The sequence below is a fragment of the Opisthorchis viverrini genome (assembly GCF_000715545.1).
Source record: "Opisthorchis viverrini unplaced genomic scaffold opera_v5_1, whole genome shotgun sequence".
Classification (NCBI taxonomy): domain Eukaryota; kingdom Metazoa; phylum Platyhelminthes; class Trematoda; order Opisthorchiida; family Opisthorchiidae; genus Opisthorchis; species Opisthorchis viverrini.
The window spans coordinates 4,208,161-4,226,605 of NW_008751657.1; the positions used below are offsets into that span (position 1 = coordinate 4,208,161).

Consider the following 18,445-nt stretch of genomic DNA (forward strand, 5'->3'; position numbering starts at 1 on the left):
CCTTTTTCAGCTTGTTTTCAGTAGCCCTCTGAGCAGAGACACCTGGCGATTGTGCAGATAACGTGGAAACTTATTACCGGTCGGATGGTTTTCTGTTCAGTTCAAAGCATAGTCTAAGCAGAAAAGTGCTGCAGGAATTCACTTTCATTAAGTTGCTTTTTGCGGACGACCATGCCTTATTTTCACATTCTGAAGCCTGGTTACGCTAACTGATTAAGGCGTCCAGTTCAGTGGCCACCCGCCTAGGTCTTGTATAAATTAAAGCTTTCGTCTCTATCAGTTTGCACATGTTGCCGCTATGATGACAACACAATACATAGATGCGACATTGATAACGAAATAAACACGTGAACCGAAAAACTTAGCTCAGCTTTTGGGTGTCTTAGAGACGTATCTCCTTATTTTCACATTCTGAAGCCTGGTTACGCTAACTGATTAAGGCGTCCAGTTCAGTGGCCACCCGCCTAGGTCTTGTATAAATTAAAGCTTTCGTCTCTATCAGTTTGCACATGTTGCCGCTATGATGGCAATACAATACACAGGTGTGACACTGACAACGAAATAAACACGTGAAGCGAAAAACTTAGCTCAGCTTTTGGGTAATTTAGAGACGTATCAGAAGTAATTACCACATGCGCGCAGACACACAGTGTAATACATTGGACTGTTTACAGTAGCCGGACGGTATGTTTGGCTTCCTGATCGAATTCACTTGCACTGCCTGCACAACATCCACCAGTTCAGAGGAACTGACGAAATCCTCAAAGTCGTCATCTTCCGATTAGCAAACCCTGATGGGGCTAAGTGTACTTTATTGGAACGCCAACTTCGCTGGCCACTTGCAACGAGTGGTCGAAACTTGAATTCAGGAAGAAAATACCTACGACCATCTGAAGAATGGGAAAAGGGCACGGTCGAAATTCCCCTATCGGTACAATCCGCAGACGTGTCTGAAGGTTGTGCGAGGACCTCGCACTCGACAGAAGGGAACAGAGGATGTTCATTTAAGGAGATTTCAGGGGCTTTGAGGCATGACATTTTGTGGTTTAGAGGAGGATCCGTCACCCATTCGTCAATGATTTTCATAAAATAGCCAACCAAAATAGCCTTACCGGAACCTGAAGCACTCAGTAACATGAGAGTTTCTTTAGCCATATTCCGGTTCATCAGTCATCCACAGAGCAACTAGACAGAGTGAGAAGCTGATGACCCTTCCGCAGGCTGGTTTGCGCATCTGTTGTAAAAATTTGTTGAACTTGCTGCCAAGGGTAAGTTCCATGCTGTTGGGTAAATGGCTGTGTCCGATCCCTTTGTGCCCATGGAATAAGTCTCAGTAAGGACAAATCGATTGTGTAAACGAGATCCTCCAGGTTCACCAGTGTTTTCTAAGAATTGTAGGGTTGATTCGAAACCGATCATTAGGATTCGCTAGTACGATAAAACATTCTAAGTATTGAGCATAAGTGAGATGACTATCCAGCCTGCAGTTGGATATCTAACCTAATTATCCAATATGTCTCCGAAAAATTGAAGAACACAAAATGGAAAACAGAAACTACTGTTAAACTGAAATGTCCTGTGAACTTTTCAAAAGGCATATAAAGCGCATATATCGAAACTCTGTTCGGCCTATTTTCAGCTGTAGTTAAGCAAGCATGAGTTGCGCCAGTTCCACGAAACTTCAACCTTCTACAAATATGCAATTCTTGGCAATTTTTAGTCGTGTAAAAACCCCGCAAGTATACTTGCCTTTCCGAAACCTTTTAAGTACGAGTGGGAGTGAACATAAAGAACGACCAAAGTTAACACGGAAACTCCATTTTGCTTAGACATCCCATCGACATCAAATGAATTGAGTTTGTACCGAGTCTGAGCGAACCATTTTTTGATCGTACTTAGTGAAAAACAAACAAGTAATTTTTTCGTAAAGTTGAACATTAGGACGACAAGGATTTTATGTTTGAAGAGAAAACGATATAATTTTCAGTTGAGTTCTAGACTCTTGAGTTCTATTCTAGGGATATGCGTGACAGATTCCACTATTCATCTGCCATGCTCGCATGAGGATTTTTTCTACAGCGACTAGGAACGCAAGACTTTTGATTTTTCTATAGGAAGAGTATCTTTACTCGGAATCATTTCGACTCACTCATGAATTACTTATGAAAGGATCACATCGTAAAACAATTGTCACGTGAAAAGCTGATCAATGCGAGCTTAGGTCAACAAGGGCCTCATCAAAAATCAACTGAGCTTAGGCACAGGTAGAAATTCTCTCGACAGTCAGGCTGTAAAAAAACAAACAGTAAGATACGACTCTTTCTGAGACTCACCGAATATTCCAAATTCTACCGTGCTATTTCGGCTCCGTTCGGCGAGCTACAACCTGACGACAGCCTGAGCGAATTGTTCTGTTATTGATATACCCGTATAGTTGGAATCAAACTTGCTATCTGCCAAAGTTCACAAGGCTGATTTGTCCTACTTCCCCTTGAAGAAAGGCAGAAAAACTTTGGAACATTTGGATTTATTTCTATTGTCTCTTGATCCGTCAAAGTTGTGAAATTTCGTCTTCGGCAATTTCATGCATTGCCCACACTCCAACGCTTTATTTCATAGCATGGTTCTTCCTGATCATGATCAAGCAGGCGCATAGTTGTCAACAGCACTATGCTTGTTTTATACTGTTCTCATTCCACATGAGGTTCTTTCATGCTCACAAGTCAGCACGCTCACTGAGGACCCAGCAAAAGCTATTCATTGTTTGACGAGTTAGATGTAAAAACAGGGGACTAAATTACATTCAAAACAAAAATGATAACCAGAGTTTTGGGCGAAGCGAAAATAGCATGTTCCCACACTCACAAGCCTCAACCCGTCTTAAGTAGGTTTGAGTGGAATGCTATGAGAAAACCACATGAGAAAACTACACCACTCACGTGGGTAATTTAAAAAAGCACTATCCCAAAGGCAACATTGGTAAATGATTTACTTTTCTCTTTCTCTCATACGTATGGTAATTACGGTACGCTCATGGTAATAAGGCACTGGTCGTTTGGTGTGTTGTATTGATTAAGTCCCAAAAGCCATTAATCAAACCTTGCTTTAGATGGGCATCATCAAGTGGTCAAATTTGCCGACTTCAAGTTGAAAGAAAAACGGCAAGAAGGATCCCAAATGAAACAGCACGATCAGACAACTGTGTTTATGAGTCTAAAGCAACGACATCATTCGTGCGTTTCGGTGACAAGATGAACCTGGAGTAGGTCTGACAGAAAACACCAGTCTTTTGCAACGGTATTTTGATCACGCACAAACTACCTCTCGATAAGCAGACCAAAACTTCCAACTGATAGAATGCTACCAAAAATAGAAGACTTCTTGAAAAATTCCTTTCGGCTTCGCAAAGCACTTTGATTTTGGATCAGATGAAAGAGCTGATTCGAAGGGAGACATTTGACTAATCAGTATTTTCTTACTTCAGTTAACAAAGAAGGTTATTTGCCGTTGTTATACTATCTAGGTTTAGAAAGTAGGAAGGCAGAGCTTCGCTTGGAATCTTTCTGATTTATAGATAACAATCTGCCTGGCGTTTTTACCGATAGTGTAAACTTTTCAAATTTCCCATAAATGAGTCAACCAATGTGTGCAATGTGACATGTTTAATAGTCAGATCTAAACAAAGTGTTGCCGCAAACTAATCGCTCTTTGGAAAGCCTTTAATCTTTGTCCTAACAGTTCACGGGCGGAACCAAGTTCTGTTAGACCGATGACTCAACCCACTTTAGGCCTAATGCCTTCGAGCAAATTCAGGCGTCTGCTTTGTTCCGGTTTGTCTAGACTTAACACTGAACACTGAGTTTGTGGAATCGGAGTAGATGGTTGACCTAATGTGAGAATAACGAATGTCACTCAACGTATTCTTCAGTCTGGGGGATTTCAACCCACAGATGATGGACAAACTCATGGCAAATGGTGAGCAGAACATCGCTAATTAAATACCTGACAGCCCACAACAAACAGTTGGTCAGGTCTAGCCGGAAGATTGCACCCTCATATCATACGAGGGGGTGAATTCCATCGCCAAAAACTAGTTTAATTCTTTGTAATGTACTACTCATAAGGTTGCTGAAAATCCATCGACAGCCCACGACCGGTTTTGCCCTTCTTGGGGCTCATCAGGTAGGCGTAGTCCCCGGGTTTCCGTCAACCTTATGTTTAATTCTTGTAAAACCTAGATGCTTCACCATCCTAGAACGCTTGTTTGCAATTATCGGTAATTATTTTCGACTGGATAAGATACCTCGCGTACTTAGAATAGATAATGACCTGTCGTTGTGGTTAGTTACTCAGAGATATGCACAGAACCGTATAAAATAGAAAACAGCAAACAATTTCAGCTAATTTTTAGTCACCTGCGCAGGCCAGAACTTTTACTGTTTGACATAAGTCAAAAAGCCAGCAAGTAGTATTTAATTGGTATTCAGCTGGGTGTCCCGTGGCCTGAATAATGGAAAAGGGACATGAATTGAAGGCGGCCATATATACCTACTGATGGCTTCTTGGGGGTATCCCATTTAACCGGTATTCGCTAGAACAGCTTCCCGTTTGTGGTTAGCAACAACATGATTTTTTTACTGAAACTCCTGTTGTATCATCTTCCATTACTACCCAGCCACTGGCACTCACATTACATACCTGAACTTTAAACACCATATGTGTAAGTGTCTCTTTCGTTCAGAATGGCACACCTTCATCATGGCCATCCATTAGGAAACTGTAATGTTGATCCTTTTACTTGCATGAAGGTTTCCATGAAGCATACTATGACTGCATGGTCGTTCATGCAGGAAAAGTATCTGTCAAACAGGTTGACATCAGAATCAATCCTATCGGCGTTCACCAAATGCTGAGTATTGTGCAACCAACCCTAGCATTAGCAAACACATGGGGGTCTCAAATTAGGGGTGAAATCACTAAAAGGCAAAACTCCAACATTTCATTGCTGGCGGGCTTAAATTAGCTAATGGGAAAATGCAAAAGCAGACACTCTCAGCTATGTTCTACAAACAGATTTAGCAAGGTAACCAACCTCGTAAAGTGAAGGCAGGTTTGTTCTTTTTTCATTCAATGTTGGGATATCCAAACGAGGGTTTAGTCCAACGTATCTTTCTCTAGAAGAGTCATCCTCCCGTGCGGTTTGGGATTCCATACTTAGAATTCTAGTTTACAAATGAGTTGGTTGGCATTGACTTCTCAGCACTGAATAATCTGAATTCACAACTGCAAGAGGTCGTAAACATGTTGTCGCACATTCTGGTAGCATACAATAAATCATCGTCAAATGAACGAGATACGGAGTCTTTGCTCCCTCAGAAATCGTAAGTACATTGGAGAAAGCGTTCATCATTAGCACTTGGTTCTACAAAGTTCCAGAGGGCGGATCGACGGCCTACCCAACCAGAAAAATTATACTATCATCTTTCAAGCGGTCCGGTCAATCACATTCTCCCCACTAAGAAGAACATTTTCGTCACTCAGGATGTGAGAGTAAACACATCAAGGTCATTATTGCGAAGGATACATGAGTTAATTATTAGCGCATATCTATGGGATATGTCAAGCTGATGTGGTGTATCGGTAAAACGCTTGGTTTGCAGGTGTTGAGGTGGGGTTTGAAGTCCTGGTACGCATAGCCAATGAGTCCTAAAGGGAGAAGAACTTGGATTCTGTGGTTCCCAATTTGGTTGGGAATAACCACAGTAACAGCCCTGGAAAACTAATAATACTGCTCAAATGAGAGATATGAATTCATATTCAGAGATTCTCGTAACTACTTGAATTTAAAATGAAAAGGAGTTCACGCAGCAACTCTCGGAGTGTATGTTCTGCGAATTCAAATAAGGAAATTCAAAAACTGTTTGTTTGGTAAAAAAAATGCAAGAGATCATGGAATAGAACGAGAATAATTTCACAAAACTCTTCCCTCAATCTGGGTGTCAACATAAAAGTAGGATATTTACTCTAGTTTCGCCTCTATACATAAATCAACATTTGTGTCCTTATTGACGGTAAAATAGAATGCAAGGTGATGCGTTTATTTAAAACTCGACACATAATGGGCCTCTTCAAACATTGTCATCGACACCAACAAACCAGTGCGGAGTAAGTGGATGTGGAAACTCCGCCACTACAAAAACGCTATTCATAATCAGTAAATCGTATACTGATAAGTAATTCTTCACTTCCTTCAACATCGTTTCGACTACTACAGGAAATACTGTTATTGGTACACTCAACCTATTGCGATCAGTTCGCTGTTTGACGCAGGTTGGAAATTTAACGTGACCGACTAGAATACTGAACTCTGAAATTTGGTTAAAGGTACCGAAAATCATCTGGCGTCATCAAGCCCAGGAGCTGCTGGGTTTCCAACAAAACAGCTGTTGATTCACATCTTTGAGCCCCTGCATAGCCACTTCTGAACACCAAGGTCAAAGTCCGTGAGGGACTGCAAACGCAGTGTGAAATAAACTTTTTGAACTGTAAAGCACAACTTGGCATCCCGAGAGTTTATTTTCACCGAGTTTATAAACTGTCAGACACTCGATAGCAAGCGATTTTCAGAATGAAACAAGTGCAGTTAAATTAGCGATTGAAAATGTGGTTACGTCACCCGGGGTGTGCAGCCAATCAGCCAATTAACAAAAATGGCGCGATTGGATATGCTTGCTTTGTAAGAATGTGTGTGGAAACATTTCAACCCATGTTATCGAAATTACTTGTGATTTTTCGGCGTAGAGCGTCTCATGTACCTGTTCGAAGAACTCCAATCGTAGAGTGTTATTCGAAGATCACTAATCACCGGAGAGAACTTACATAAAGTGACTGTAGCCGATTGTGTTAAAACAACAACGGGGATTCATGAATTGCATTCAGGGTGATTACTCTCTAGGTTTTGACCACGTCATGTATGTGAATCTTGTGTGCCTTTTCAGTATTTGTTTTTTACTCATTCACAACGTCTTGTAGTTACTTTTCCTTTCCAGACTGCTCCTATGAAACTTACTCTATTTGGTGTTTCCCCATATCATCGATTTCGTCCCCTCCATTTAGGCTCAAAATAATAAATGTGAATATTCAATTGGTTTGTGGGTTAGTTGCCGTTTCCACTATCAGTCTGGTCGCAATGCACAGACGAACGATTCCGTATTCCCCATAGTGCAAAAAAATTAATCGCGTGGTGAAGTGACTGGAATTCCATACGAGTAAAATTAATTTTTTGTCTACCTTTTCCGTGAAAACAATGTTTTCTGCGGAAGTGATCAACCGAATTTTCGTCCAAAGCAAACGAACCTGAATCCAAATGTGTCTGGGCTTTCCAAAAACTAGCGATCAATTTCTTGAGTTTCGCCCCCCCGAGCGGTTAAGTCTTCATCCGGTGGCCGGACGGCCGCGTATTCGAAACTCTCTTGGTAGCGTGAAATGAACACTGATGATGTTTCTCAATAAGGATAGAATAACTGTACAGCGCGTCCCGGATGCTTAGTATAAACTGGGTTCTCCGACGGGACGAAATCTCAGTTGATTATGCTGGAACAACCAAATAAGATAAAAGCACTCGAACGCGCATAAAACAGACAATTACAAAACATACATGCTCGCATTCAGATGCTTGGATTTCATTAAGAAAAAGTAGTTGCGGAATGAAATAAGTTTGAGGTAGTCTTTTATAACCTGAAATTGTGTCTAGTGCCCGGGTCGGTATGTTAGCGCAACCGTTCGTCGTTGCTATTAAAATCTAAGCATCGCCGAGTCTGTTGTATTAAATAAGGACGGCAATTCCGAAATCTTAGTAGGCAAGCCACCACTAGTTGTTTAACCCGTCAAATGTTCTATTTGATTCTTCTATTTGATCATATGAATTTGACTGATACAAAATAATAAATCAACGGTATCATGCCGCGAAGTATATGATCATTGCACGTGCCCTGAACGGTTGTTGGAAGCTATCGGAAGGTTTCTAGTCTTGTGAATTTAAGTGGATGAGAGGTAAATTTATCTAGTGTAGGTTTTGAATACGGTCATGGTTGCCTAAAAGTACAGCGGAAGACATCGCCTAATTAAAAAAGGAGAATAGTTTTCTTAGAGAAGCACGATTTATAAGGTTTCTGAGAATTTCTTGACAGCCCACGAGAGGTTACATCCATCTTGAGACCTATCAGGTGGGCGAAGTTTGCGAGCTTCCGTCAAACTAACGACCAACTTGAACCCATATTGTATGAAATTTGCGAACTACCATTCGTCTATCAGTTTGGTTTCAACGGAAGACTCGATAAATCCTAGCTGGGACTCTCATTTGGCATATTCTTTAACTAAATGTACTGTGCAAAGTTCATCTCAGGTTCCCCCTAGAGCGATATTCGAGACATCGCAGCATAGATTAAAAAATACTTTCATTTGATTATTCCTTAATTTTGATCTAGATGTCGCTCACACCTCTCATAAAAACCAGCTTTTGTCTTATTATTACACACAGCATAAATACTTTCCTGGTCTTTAACCGAGATCATGTCCCAAGGAAGTTGCTCGGAGAAGTAGGCATTCACTGATTTTGGTTACGTTTGGGTGGTTTCAATAGGGTCGAAATTAGACAGTATTGGAGAGGAGGCTATTTGCTCGCCAGACATCACTCTCAAGTTTTTTTTCGGTATCAACTTTAAAAAAATCAAGCTGTCTAAACTTTGTCTTTGGGGATGGAAATCCTGTGCGACTACCCTGTGCTGGCTCCTGAGAAACAAGGCATTTTCAAACAAAGTGCAGGTGTGTTCATGTTTTGGAAGAATCGTAAGTGTAACATACTATTTCTCGAATGTTACGCAGTTATTAAATCACACTGGAGAAGGGATAGTTCACGGAAGGGTTGGTGGGCCGATCATTGTAACGTTCTGTAAATTTGAATGGACAATTGTTCACAGTTGTGAAAGGCAATAATGCGATCCCCTGTATCCTGATTTCTTTAGTGGCTTCAAAGCAACCATTATTTGTAAAGCTTCGCCTTTATCAACCGGTTTTGTGACCAAAGTAGTAGGTTAAAAGCTACTTCAGCCCTCCTAAATTATCGGCCTGATTTTCGCAAAGTCCCTGGTTTTTGTATGTTTCCTCAAATAAGACTTAACAAACTTACAAATTCATCCAAACTCTCCATTGCTGTTTAGCTGTCTCGACCAACTATTCATCACATTATCAATGATTCTATCCAGCTCTTGCTTGGCGTTCCATTGTCTGGTGTGGTCGTAATCCTTACCAACAGTTCTGCTTGCGTGATTCTATTCAGCTTAGTATGGGAAGGTGGGGATATCGCTCACCATTGTTTTTTAGATACATTTTTCCACATGTCTGATCCACGCAACCAGACTACCGGAAGCACGCAGAAATGAATGAGTACATATGTTCAATGAGAGCTTCTATGAGTCAGCCTAAGTTATTTGCTCACCATATAATGGAGATGGATAATTAATATTGTGTACAGAACGAACAAACTAGGCTTCTGATAGGGAGGGTTATTGTGCAATTAATACAACCGACACAGTTCATTGTATGCATGTGCACGTGTTCACATCTAGAATTGGCTGTCTGAGCTCTATGACCATCAGGAATTTGGCGGTTCTGCCTACAACTATCCAACGCCCGCCTGTTTCGCATGAGAGGAGTGACCCGGAGCAGTTTGCTTGTATCCTTAAGCCTAACCTCGTATCATACAATACATTAGTAACGTGTTCAGGCTTTGCAGTTTAAAAAAGAACAGAAGCTATAAACTAATTGGGCAACTCACGTTACATCTTTCCTCAGAGCCGAGACAAATGTTGCTAGTCTTGTTTTGAGGGTCCCGCAAATTCCATTTAATTTTTTAACTTCTGTTTTTCTGTTTCTGTTTGTGGAGTGTAAACAGTAGAATCGCTATGCCAACAGTACGGAAAGAACACACAGGCACCTGAGCAAACAGCTGGAAAGCCAGCTAAAACAATCAACCCAACCTTGGTAAATATGCCCAACACTCTCAGTCGCGTTTGAGGGACGAGTTTCTGTGTGTACAATGTCAACACCGAGGGAGCTGCCATTGCATCGGGTTGGAAAAGGTTGAAATAAGTTGATAAGTTAGTAAACTAATGTGTTTCAATTTAGCCGAAGGGGTACGAAATTCTAGAGGAGGGTCTTTTGGGTGTTGAGTAGTGATTTAAAGCTAGATATGCTCGATGGGTGATACTGACGCCCTTACCAATCCTGTAATTTAAACCGGAATAGAATTGATAACCTTCACTGAGTGAAACAAACTGCGCACCTTTTTAAATTTTCGGATCTAAAAGTGCGCCGCAGATTCCAATCTAGCTTCCATATTCCAGAATTATGAATTTCAGGCAGTCGTGTTACTAAAATTTCAGGTCCCTTAGTTCGAAAGTCAAGCGCTAGATAAATCCTACAAAACTGCATCTGCTAGAAAAAAAGCTGCATGCATTGAGATAGAACTAAAAATGAGCAAACCATAATGAATTAAGCTGAGCAGAAATATTTTTGGCAGAAATCCTGCACGGCAAATATTGCAAACGATTTACCTATCAGGTTTCTTGTGATTTATGTGCATTTTCATCAGACTAATTTACAAATCGAATCACATAATCTCGAGAAATAAATCGGTTCATTGGTATGCAACATTACCCCTGAATAGAAATTTCTCATTGAAACGGTTGAACTGGGCTTTGTCGGTGGATGTATTCATAAGTTGACATAAAAACAAAAATAAATGGAACTTCTGAAGCAACACTCAACTTGGGACTTCCAAATCAAAATCGATTCTCTACGAATAGCATAGCTGCCCAACATGGAAGTTACCAGTAAATTTAGCTATAAGACAACCTAATTGCGAAAAATTCATTCGAAGTAGCATTACAGAAGTGTGGAACACGATGTACCAGAGCTAGAAATTCGTTTCAAGCCTTTCATTTTCAAGCTTAGAAAAATAGCATCTTATTAAACATGAGGCTATAAAGAAGGCAGTGGAAGGAATTTGCCGACCGCATCCACACCATATGCCGCTGAGACACAAAAGTCATGGCCAGATAACTTTGTCAAGATTGCAATTTTGGGGTTTTGCGGGATAAGTGTGTTTGTTCATAGCCACACCACTCTCGTTTGAACGGTCGAGTTCCCGTTCTGGTGTAATCATTCTGGTGAGTCTACACCAAAGGGAAACCCTGCTCGTTTGAACGGTCGAGTTCCCGTTCTGGCGTAATCATTCTGGTGAGTCTACGCCAAAGGGGAACCCTTTCAGTGAGCTCTCCTTAGTGAGCACCACTTCATAATGGTTCAATTTAGTATCTCTCAAACCTCTTGCTATGACCGTTCCAGGTAGGAGTCCGTTCCTTTCTGATAGCAAGACCCGTGTAAAAGTTGTCACCACCGTTTCGCCACTAACACTAGAGGATGAATTTGAATAACATTGAAATATAATTTAACTCTAGGAAAAAACTCAAGAATGAAGTAAGTATTCATACGTAGGTAACGTTTCACAAACCCTGTCGTAAGAGGGATGTTCTGCTACGTGCATTGGAATCTAGGGACTAGTTCTACTTACCTATGATGAACACAGCAGACATTTTGGTGTGAAAGTGAACTATTTTTGACAGATACACTCAGCTGGATATGATATTCCCCAACTGAGTGTATTGCACAAAGGTCGACTCAGCTTTCATTTGGCACGATATTCGAAATATCACAGTATACTTTCATACCGAAAATTACTCACAAGGTAGCTGAAAAATTTTCTACAGCCCAAGACCAGTTTGCCCCTCACTACCTCCATTATTAAAAGTCTCATTTTTGTCTATGCTGTTTCCAGGATTGAAATACGCTCTTCAAAAGCAGAATTTCTAGGCAAGTTGTGAATTCGCAGCTAACACGAATGTCCGTAAACCACTCACACATGAGACAAACGGAGAGAATGCTGTATTCTCACGAAGAAGCACACCCATGTCCATTCAGGCAGGTTAACTAATTTATGCGTGAGCACTGCACTAAACATGCGTAATGTGTACAAAGCTCTATCCGTAAAACAAAAGCTGCACTTTTTTCTCTTAGAGTGTATGGAAAATTGTTCCACATACGCTGGCACTATTGAGTTACTGGGCTGAAAGCCTGAATATGAAGAAATCTGAAATTAGTGAAACAGACATTTTTCAGGCCGCACAAGTGGATGATTAACTTTGCCTAAACTTTCAAATGTTCCAACTAGTGTTATAGACCCAGTTTATACGGAGAGACATTAGAGTGTATTTTGACTGGACTATAAGTGTTACTGTGATTCATACACTGATTCCACACGTAAGAGGTTCCATTAAAGTTGAAACCTGCACGAAATCGATTGGTGGTTTATCAAAATTGTTTCCAGTTTTTTATTACATGGAAGAAAAAGCAGGATATATCGCTCTCTTAATGTTCCATAAATATTCGACGTAGTGGGACGATGTCAGATTGTTGATTAGAGTGCAGAAAAGTTGGTTTAAGGCCAGATATTGGTAAATCTAAGGGTGGTTATTTACTTGTTAAGCCCGCGGAGCTTTCAGTGGTTTTGACAATCGCATTTGCAGGTCCATGTTGAAAGTATCATCTGTTTATAAAACAAATTCTGATGATTGACTGAAACATGTTGGATATATAACTTCGGATCGTTAGGACCAAGTTGATGTGCGAATGAGACCACTTCGCTAATTTCGTAGAACACGGATTCAGTTGGAACATAAAGTTAACGGAAACTCGGGGACTGCGCCTGCCCAATCAGTCCGAATCGAAACGGCTAAACCTGTCGTGCACTACGGAAAAGTTTCCAGCAAACTTGCGAGCAGTTTCCTTCAAGACGATATCTGTCACTTATTCAATCAGTCATGTAAAAGTCTCGTTGACAGTAACGTTATCCGCATTAGCTCTTAAAAAGGTTTGAAAGATACAAAACCTCTGCCACTGAACGGAGTATCTAATATCTCACGAACGAGAGAAAGTGGAAGTATATACTTCAGGTCGATGGGCAGAGTGTAAACTGTAAATTTCTCATTGGTTATGCCGTCGGAAGTAGTTGCACACAGGCTTAAACCAGTTAGTGCCTTTTTATGAAAGGGGCCTAGAGTTGGGAACAAACCTTCCGGCTGCCTGGTCCTCGCCCTACAAGAAGCAGTCAGAAATAGCCAGACACAAAAAGTGTATTCTATGTAAATTGAAGTAATGCGGGAGGCAGCTGGACGCCTAATTTTCCGTCCACAGTATGCATACATGAACCCATAATTTCGGCATCTATGAAATTTTCCATTTCACATCAAACGTCCAATACGAAGCAAAAATTTATTTGTATTCCTCGAGTTGCGTCAGATGTTTTGCTGATAAAATTTCCGGTTGACCGTCGTGTCATTCATCAGCTAATCCAAGTGAGAATAGTGCGTAAGCGCCAAACAGTATCTTACATGTTTGCATTCAGTAATTCCAAGATAAGGTCGGAGTGTTCGTCTTTTTTTAAGTTTGGAAGCTCGTTCTTTTTGCTAGACAACCTTTGAAGGGTACACTCACTCCGAGCGTAGATATCCATTCAGCCTAACAAACCTGACACTGCTTATCCGTGATCTTATCCCAATCAGACGACATCAAGTAGTCAAACTGTGCCAACTTTATAGGTATGTTCTAAAAAATGAAATAAACTGGACCATATCCAGAACCGCAAAACGGATATGAGTGCCAGGTAGATTCTTTAGGTGCTAATTTCCCGTACCAGAGCCAGCAAAACTGAACGTGACACCGAGTGCCAGCATTCCTTTTAAAAGGTACGATTGTCGGTCACTGCTTGTTGTCACTGTTTAGCTGAGAAACACGAAAATAAGAGGCTTAGTATAGGTACAGAGTTATCTGAATACTTTCGAAAAACGTGGCGATAGCCTTTTGACATTCCTTATGACTGTGCTGCCATCTGACCGGGAAGCTGGGATGTGCAGGGAAATCTGCGGTACTGTCCACGCGCGAACTCCTAACTATCCAGATTTGGATTTGTGTATTTTACCCAGACCGAAAACAAAAAGAATGCTGTCCTGTAAAATTCCGATTATGGAAAGAATTGTGTATTATTTCACCCCAATATTTGACATGGACACATCACTGTAAAAATTGTCTTGTTTGTTGAAAATTTAATTAGATTTGATTAAATAATCTACAATCACTATTGTCAGATGAACTCAGCTGGCCGTCAAGAAATTAATCTGTTCTCATTCTGATGAGGATTGACAGTTTCCAATAGCTGAAATAGAGGATATGTCACGTCTCTGTTGACTCTGGAGAAACCAGTAATCAGCAGCACACAATGAGCAATATCGCAATGCTTTGTGGGTAAAATCTCGGCAAAGACAGAATGGGTGAGTTATTTGAGTAGAAAAAAATGTGAGTGACCACTAAAAGTAGATAAACCGAGGCATCAACAGAAAACGAAATGGAATTGTCCTGTCAAAAATTCAGGATTGCAGTTGTACATGATGTTTCTTTTCGATTCTGATTTCATGTAAGTAAAATGTTTACTTGTTTCGAATGGACCGAATGCATTTGTCTGGAAACATTTATTATTAATTTTAGGGCTTCCGTTGTTTGCAGAAAGTTCTCATTTGGCTATCATGAGATGTCATGCGGTGATCTAGTTTATTCGTTCATATCAGACGGTAATCAGTCAACATTGATTGGGTTCATAGATACATCAGGGCTACAGTAGGGGAGGTGGATCTTTCGGTGTCTGCGTTGCGACTTTGTTGTGGCGGGTTTTAGTTAGATCTTCAAGAGAACTTATTTCTAACTGCTGCTTTCTGAGCCAAGTGACTACAGAAAAACGCAAGTTCATCTTATACTAATGCCAATAATCTAAGTTTATTCAGTTGTTTTTATTCAGATGCAGGACCATCCCTATATCAATTTTAGATGAACGGAATAAAATTGCAAACCACTGTCACCAACTAGTTATCCGTACAGGATCCCGACTGTGTGGGAAATTTTGGAAAACCGTGGATAGTGTGATACTAGGTCATGTTATTCTGACCGATAGTGAGGATCCTCAGTATTGAGAACCTATGTCGACTTTCTGAGGACTTTTCACTGCTGGGACATAACCTTAAAACATAACCCAGAAAGAATGGCCGCACTACCTGGAAGCGTAGTTTGAAAGATTTTTTTCTGGTGCTAATATCTGCCTACCTGGTAAACCTCTGTTCATGGAAAATATACGGGATTCGTAGTTCATCCATAGGAGATATTAGGACATTGTGTGGGATAAAAAATGACGAGTATGTCGTAATAACTTAACTTGATAAGTATCTGTTGTTCTTAGACAAATTGATACAGAGTAATTTCGTTTCATCTGTCCAGATTGGTATCTGACTAAGAGCCGGTCATATTGTAGATGGGAAAAGGGGACGATACCAACGTTCGGTCCACTTCCATCAACATACTCATCGACAGGTGACATTAATATCTAAAACGGAGACTTTGCTGCTTCGGCCGGCTTTAGAGGTCATATAATATGCTCACGGTTGGCACTGATAGATATCACCTACTAATTCGGCAGCTAGAGGGGTGCCAAATCGGTCGTGAATTATGGGGATGTAAGCATGATACAAGATGAATGAACTCGGTAGTTCAGTTGACACAAGACATGTTCGAAAAACGAAAGGTTACCTTTTCTTACATACTGCGTGTCCCTGAGCTCCATTTCTTACGTTCTAACAATTCCCATCATAATTCCTGATCAAATTCCGTTTTTTTACTTAAAATTCTCTTTTTTATGGAGGCTGCTGCAACTTTGCGAACCGTAAGTCAGAACCTCATCCCATCGAGTACATAAAAACGACGTTTTCTCAAATTTTTCATCCATCTCTTGCTTGTGTAACTCCCAAGTTAGATTCAATGGTCCAGGACGACTGTTATTATGACCAAAATAATGACAACAAGCGCCCTAGGAGGCTCGGTGAATGCACCGATATCTGTAGACATCTACTTTATTGCGCAACACATCGAATAAGATAGCAACTATTGTCGCTCTGGTTTCCAAGTTATTAATTCACTTCCTGTGTCATATCATTGTGTTGGACGAATGCGGTCCGTTTATCTTAGGGGAGCGGCTTCAGTCGTTGGATGCTTTTAAACCTGTTTTTGTGGATGTTAATGTAGCAAGTGTTGAAAATGCCTGTTTGTATGGTGAACCCATCAAGGGAAGTAAATGAACATTCAACTGCAGCGCGGCAAAAGACTGTAGTTGCATAGTTCGTTAATGTGCAACAAAACTGATGTGCAGCTACGCATCAACCACAGCCAACGTGACAGATCATGGACTGGGACTTCACGTCTCTATTGGTCATGCTGTCTTTGCCTCGGTACAAGCAACAAATAATCTTGCCTACTGTTTAACGGAAGTAGTATACGATACATCAAGCTTCTATGAGTGGGGTAACAACAGTCGTGCAGTGGAGTGACCTCTGCTGTAAGGATTGCTGTGCTGTATCCCAGGGTGTAAACCCAGCGCTGTGTGAGCATCACTGTAACGAGATCTTTCTTAGACGATTTACAAGAGTAATATCTACATAAGAAGAACTGGGAAGGGAACTGCGGAGTGGACAAACTATTTGAACTGTTTAAAACAACCCCATCTTCGTCTTCCTACATTTGACCATAATCCAGATTTTTGTATCACCATACACCACAGCCACAGACTGGCATTCCTTCAACCTTCGAAGCGACACAACAGGTGAGGGACTCTGTTTGTTAATTACGCGAATTAGGTCAGGCAATACTTTGCGTCCACGCCGACACATGTGACCAAATTATCCTTTTTTGCCATCCATTTAAAATTTAGATTTCGAATCCTTATTGAAGGCACAAGTTCCGACTTCATATAAACAAAACTAGGCTAGAACTATGAGAAGAATGCAAGGCTTGGCGGTGAGAATACGGAACATAAAAACCACTGAAATCGAAGATAATCCTACTTATAGAGCATATCGCTGCGCACCTTTCTGACATTGGATTCTGATGGTCTAACCACGCTGTCTCCGTTATCACCATCAGACACAGCAGCGTCAGTGTTGACACTGATGTCGCTTCAGTGTCGTACAGCCAAAGCCCTTAAGTGGAAACACGAGAAAGGGTAGATGAGAGAGGGACCTGATAAAAGCCACCACCTACAAGCGTCCAGTCAGTTTTATATTTTGCCCCGATTCTGTAAGTTCCACCTTGGTCTAGGTCAACAGCCTGTCCGATGTCCCCATGAATTTGCTCATCCCTACCATATTTGGTAGGTAACATTTACCGTTATTGAGTGCTGCAGCTTTCAGAGCCACCTTCGCTTTTTTACCTCCAGTCTTATTTACACACCTCTAAGTGGACTAAAGTGGTTCATTTTGGAGCAAAACGACAAACGGTATTAATTAGCTTACTCGTGACTCCACTGGCCTGAATCAGCAGCCAAATCCGGAAACAACAGTTAGCCTTCGAATGCTTTGCATCTTGTTTTTTGGAACTAGTGTTCTTCTGCAACCAATGTTTAGCTTTGTGGCCTGCTAACTTGATTACGCCATTTTCTCTATAGATTAAGCGGAGCGGCTTACAGATTAATCTCAGCAATATTGTTGCTCGGAGGTGGAAAGCACCTCTATCGAATGTTTTGCGTTAATCGTGACCAATATTGGAACCTGTGAGTAATTCCAGTGATTTTCCGGTTGTTCAGGTAATTCTGCTCACTACATGATGATGATGACAATCATCATCATCATTGCCAGCTGTAGTAACTGCGTACTCGTCGTACAGTGGTTGTAGCTGACGCAGTTTCGTTCACCGATGATTTGGGGGGGGTATGTAGCTGCGCATTGGAGGCGGGAGCTGATAAATTGGTGCATAAATCCAGCACTGTCAGTGGGCTGTCAAGTGGGGAGGGTTGGAAAAGGAGCTATGCATTGGAGGAAGTAGCTTTGATGCATGAGCTCCATTGAGGGGGCGACTGGTCCATGACAATATCCCTAGCCATTGATGTGGCCCGTCTCGGAGTCTCCATCCAGGAAGACGACAGTTACCAGCGCAGCTGAGTTTGCTGGTAATAGCTTTCATACTTCGCTGCCAAGTCATTGTTTGGCCGCCTCTGGCTCTCTTCCACTCTTCACTTGGTTGTGCGAAAAGCGCCCTTTGAGGAAGTCGATCGACTGGCATACGTAGCACGTGGCCAAGCCAGCGCAACCCATGAAGCGTGATCAGTTCATCTATCGAGGGTGAGTTATTTCCCCCTAATACCATTCGACGTACTTCAGCATCGATGATCCGGTGTTCTCACCAGATTCGAGCAACGCTCCGAAGACACCCATGGTCAAACACTGAAAGTCTGTTGACG

At 41.3% G+C, this 18,445-nt stretch overlaps 1 protein-coding gene across 1 annotated transcript; it reads left to right on the top strand.

Annotated features, from left to right (window-relative positions):
• Window positions 1-11,694: 11,694 nt before the first annotated feature.
• T265_12443 (hypothetical protein) lies at window positions 11,695-17,760 on the top strand (the record flags this gene model as incomplete). Its single annotated transcript, XM_009163859.1, has 2 exons — window positions 11,695-11,806; window positions 17,654-17,760. Coding segments are annotated over 2 exons (216 nt in total), but the record flags the coding sequence as incomplete, so codon positions are not given.
• Window positions 17,761-18,445: the final 685 nt, after the last annotated feature.